The 4428-nt window shown below is 48.8% G+C and overlaps 1 protein-coding gene across 1 annotated transcript; it reads right to left on the bottom strand.

Annotated features, from left to right (window-relative positions):
• Positions 1–3677: 3677 nt before the first annotated feature.
• On the bottom strand, positions 3678–4424 carry DCLRE1B (DNA cross-link repair 1B; the record flags this gene model as incomplete). Its single annotated transcript, XM_010074484.1, has 1 exon — positions 3678–4424. A coding segment is annotated over one exon (747 nt), but the record flags the coding sequence as incomplete, so codon positions are not given.
• Positions 4425–4428: the final 4 nt, after the last annotated feature.

The raw sequence follows: 4428 nt of genomic DNA, 5'->3' as shown, positions 1-4428 counted from the left end.
CGGGGGGTTTAATTCAGCCTCTTCCAGAGTCAGAACAGCGTTACAGAGGTATTTACAGATATTCTGCCAAAATCTCAGAGACTTTCACAGCTCCGTGTTTCTTCCCGCACGAGCAGCAGCACAAGCGGGAACCGCACCGTTCAGCGAGCACAGATCAGGGGAAAATCGGCGGAAAAAACAGAACATACAATAAATAAATAAATATTTTTTTGTTATTTAAAAAAAGCACAGACAGAACCTTCATCCCAGTGTTCACAGTTACACAAGTGCCTTTCTGGACCATCAGGGCCGCTGCCAGATCCTCGGGGAGCAGGAGAGCTCGGGGTGTGCTGGGGAGGTTTCCTGCTTTGCAGAAACTTAAGTGCAGCTTTTTCCATGAGAAAGTGCTGGGCAACTGCAGCCATGATTTGGGGCATTAGTAACATCGCAAGGGGCAGTGAGATGAGCTGCCAGCAGAGAAGTGTGATGGGACAGTGTTGCTCTTCTGTGTAAAATCCTGCGAGTAACGTGTGTGCTTCAGATTCAGGAAATAACATTTTCCACTTTCTTCCTCCAGCACAGCACCATCCCGGAGCTCACCCCTCTGTACTATCTGCTAAGGGAAGGTCTCAGTCCTGCAGGGAGGACTTGGGGCCTGCATTTCTCTTGGCCTCATTTTCTTCAGGCTCACAGTGAACTCCAAAGCAAGAAGGCACGGATCACACTTAACAAGAGCTCGGCTCAGAGCCCGTGGAAACCTGAGGGAGCCTGACATGGTCTGGGCCCTGGGCTCACTGTGCCACTGGTCCACTATGAGAAGGGGGGAACTCTGAAGATTTCCCAGTTTCACAATTCTTTTTATCTAGAAAATAATAATAAGAAGAACCTGTGCTGCAGAAATGGACAGCAGCTCTGCAGCAGAGAAGAGGGTTGCTGGAAGTGCTCTGGCCCTGCAGTCCGGGCTGCAGCTGGCAGCACGGCTGAGCAGAGTGCTCTGGGCTGTTCCCTGCAGTCACATTACACACACGTTCGCTGCGGAGCACATAGCTAGGGAAGTTTTACTTTGATCTCTTGGTAGCAACCTATATTTAAAGAGTACATTTCCTTCTCTCCACAGCGTAGGCAGGGTACCCCTTCAAGGTTTTCTACTGCTGTAGAGAAGCCAGAGCCAACTGACCTGCTCCATGACTGTCACAGGCAACGGCATGCACAGAGCTCTGCCGGCAGCCCTGCTCCCAGAGCTATAAGCCTGCCCTGCCCTCCTGACTCACCAGCATTTGATCACAGCTTGTTAAAACAGTGCTGGAAATTTGCCAGAAGGAACTTGGCTCATTCCAAGCTCCTCTGTAGGCTCTGTAAGGCCTCACGTGAGTTGTTTCACCCTGCTGGGGCTCGGTTCCCAACTGTGGAACAGAGATAAGCAGCTCAAGCATGCTCTGCGGGTATAGATTTGGGAGGCCTTTGGTCTGAGCACTAATTTTTTAGTGTGGTCTAAAGTTCTGTAAAGAACTAGCATTTACAGCTCCATATTGCCCAGAGGTTCACCAGGAGGTTCTCTGCTCCATTTACTCGAATAAATGATTGATAAGAATGTTTAATAAAAGAGGAAAGGCTGGATGGCACAAAACATCAGCAGTGAAACGCATCAGATCTCGGAGGTCATTTGGAACATACCTAAATGGAGCAGTGACTCAGGAGGCAAGCATTCCTTCTGAGCAGTGGAGGGCTGCACAAGAGCAGGACGTGGAATCTGGGAGTTCAGGCAGCGCTCCACTCACCTGCCTGTCAAATGAGTCACTTAAATTTCAACAATATGAAAATAACAGCCTGCGTCTCCAAGGCAGCCAGCCGCAGACCAAACACTACAAGCGTAGCACAATTCTTTTGCTGGCAGCCTCTGATGCTACAAGAGACGCAGGCATCTCCACTCACACTGACCTGAGGGGGTTCTGTGGTTTAGTTCTGATTAACAAATAATCCATACGGAAACTGCTGAGAAATAGGACCACACAGACCACAGCAAAAAACTTGAGCTGCCCTTCCTACCCTGTTTGAAGTGTTTTTCACTGAACACTGCTCCACCACTTCCAACATCCGCAGGCAGCTGGCAGGCAGCGTTAATAGGCAGTCCCAGTGATGAATGTTGCAGTGCCTGGGAAGGGTTGGGAGTTAGGACTCATGTTTGCCCAACAGCTTTCCAAACATACCCTCTCTGGCTGTCACCATGATTACTGTCCCGGACAGCCTTGTTTTTAACAGGTGTAGTTGCTGCATCTACAGGCACCTTCACTTTCCACGAGCCCTAGCTTTACTCAGAGAGCAAACACTTCCTTTTCTGGCTTGATTCAGGGAATTCAGTCCATCTAGCTGACTAGTCTTGGAGAGACCTCGCAAGACACTACATTCAGAAGACTCTGATGCTGATCAAGATCACGTGAAACATTTTGTGTTGAAAGTAATGAAAAGGAGGCTAGACAAAGCTGGTTTGGTGCTCCGGGAAAGTGGCTAGTGACCACTTCCACGCTAGTGTTGCTGCCTCGACCCCATGGGGAGCCCGTTTGTAATGTTGCTGGTGCAGTCTGGCACGGGTACCTGCAGTGTTTCCAGGCTCCACAGCAGGTACCTGCGGGCTGGTCACACTGCTGATGCTTCCTGACTGTGCCAGGCTGTGGCTCCCTGCAGGTGATCTGCTGGAAAGTGCCTGACCTCCAAGAGAGCCACTTCTGCCGTTCAGCCACAGTATTCCTTCCAGACAGCATTGCCGAGACTTAGCACTTTACAGCACCAAGCAGATGCTTCATTATCTTCCATCCCATTTGCCACTGTGTGATAAGAACAGGCAGCAAATGGGAAGGCAGTGGGCCCAGCAGAACGCTGGCAATTACCAGAAGCACTCTGCAGTCAAGCAGAATTCAGACTTGAGCGCAGAGAATCTGGTAACCCATTCCAGAAAGTCCAGAACTCAAGAACCCAGACAATTCCTACTTTTTCCAGACAGTAACCTGAAAAAGTATTGACAGTTAACATTAAGATGGTGCTTTCAGGAGAGCAGAACTGCACCCAGCTGCAGTTGGCTGGATACAAAAGCAGTGCTGTCTGGAGGTATTAATGGATTAATAGATAGAAAATAGATTACTAGACCTAGAGGCATTTAGTTTTCTAGATTTCTTTAAGCACCATGTTTTAAAATGTACCTTAATATATAATATTTGTAATGCATCTTGGAATGAACTGCTCATTGTCAATGAGGTATTACATACAGAAAGAAAAATCTTTGGGGCTCTCAGATTCCCCTAGCTTGCTTCTTTCATCACTTCTCACCCCATTAATTACTTCAGCTGCAGGCAGCTCATCTTGAATCAACCTGGCAGTGTCTTTTGTCACAAGAGACAGATAAGTTTCTGCAAAAAGCAGATACCAGGCACACACGCAGTGGGACCGCACTGCCCAGGTGTAGTGTGGAGACCCGACAGGCACAAACAAAGATATAAAAATAAATAAATTAGAAAAATCTAACACCTACAAACTAGCTCGAGTTTCCTCCTTGTCCTCTGATAAGAGGTAAAGAAAGTAGAGCCCCATAGCTGAGCTCCTCTCTCCCGATGGGAAACTTGAGCACAGAGAACGGAATGCAGTGATGAGACCTCTAGAATCACTGCTGCCAACTGCATTGGCACTGGCAAGCATCACACAATTTTTCAGGACACTTCTCCCCTCCTAAAGAAATCTTCTACCAGCTTGTCAAATTTCTCTGAGGAATTCTCCTTTAGGACATTTAAGGGAGTGAGTAAATACTGCTCTGCAAATCCAGTTGGAAAGTGCTCATCAGAAACAGGTACCTGGCTAACAGCACCAGCTGCTCTTGCTACTCCTGGCTGTTCTCCACTCAGCTCTTCCTTCCCTTTCTCCTTGCCTGTCTGACAACAAGTGCAATCTTCTTTCGAGCAGAAAGCTGACTTGCAGTAGCTCTGCTGAAGAACCTTAACACCCGTGAACTCTTCAGATTTCTCAGTATATTTCTCTGGGGACTCATAAACCACTCCTCGGGGCACAGCATGCTGCGCAGCTCTTTTCAAGAGAAGCATGGGTTCCTGCCCCTTCCTTTTGCTTTGCTGCTGTGCAGACTCTTGTAGAGGCTTTGGTATTTGGAGGTCAGGAAGTGCCTGGGGGGCAGAACTTAAGTATTCCTGAAAGTAAGTCTGGCACATGCCACCTCTCACAATTGGAATGACTGAGCAAGGTTTCAGCCACTTCACAAACTCACACAGCTCTGAAAAGGACGAGTGATCCGAGTACGGAATGGGGTGGATGTTGGGGTGGGTGACCTTCATGGGCCTGCCGGTAGGGACGATGGCGATGGTGGGGTGCAGCGTGTTCCACCTGACAAGGGTATCCCAGCGGATCTCAGTGACATCCACAGCACGGATCCAGCCGGCCCCCTCCTCGGTG

The sequence above is a fragment of the Pterocles gutturalis genome, unplaced genomic scaffold (genome assembly GCF_000699245.1).
Source record: "Pterocles gutturalis isolate BGI_N339 unplaced genomic scaffold, ASM69924v1 scaffold32196, whole genome shotgun sequence".
In the NCBI taxonomy this organism is placed as follows: Eukaryota; Metazoa; Chordata; class Aves; order Pterocliformes; family Pteroclidae; genus Pterocles; species Pterocles gutturalis.
Note: the sequence above shows the minus strand (reverse complement) of the source record. Positions and strands in the feature narration are given on the sequence as shown.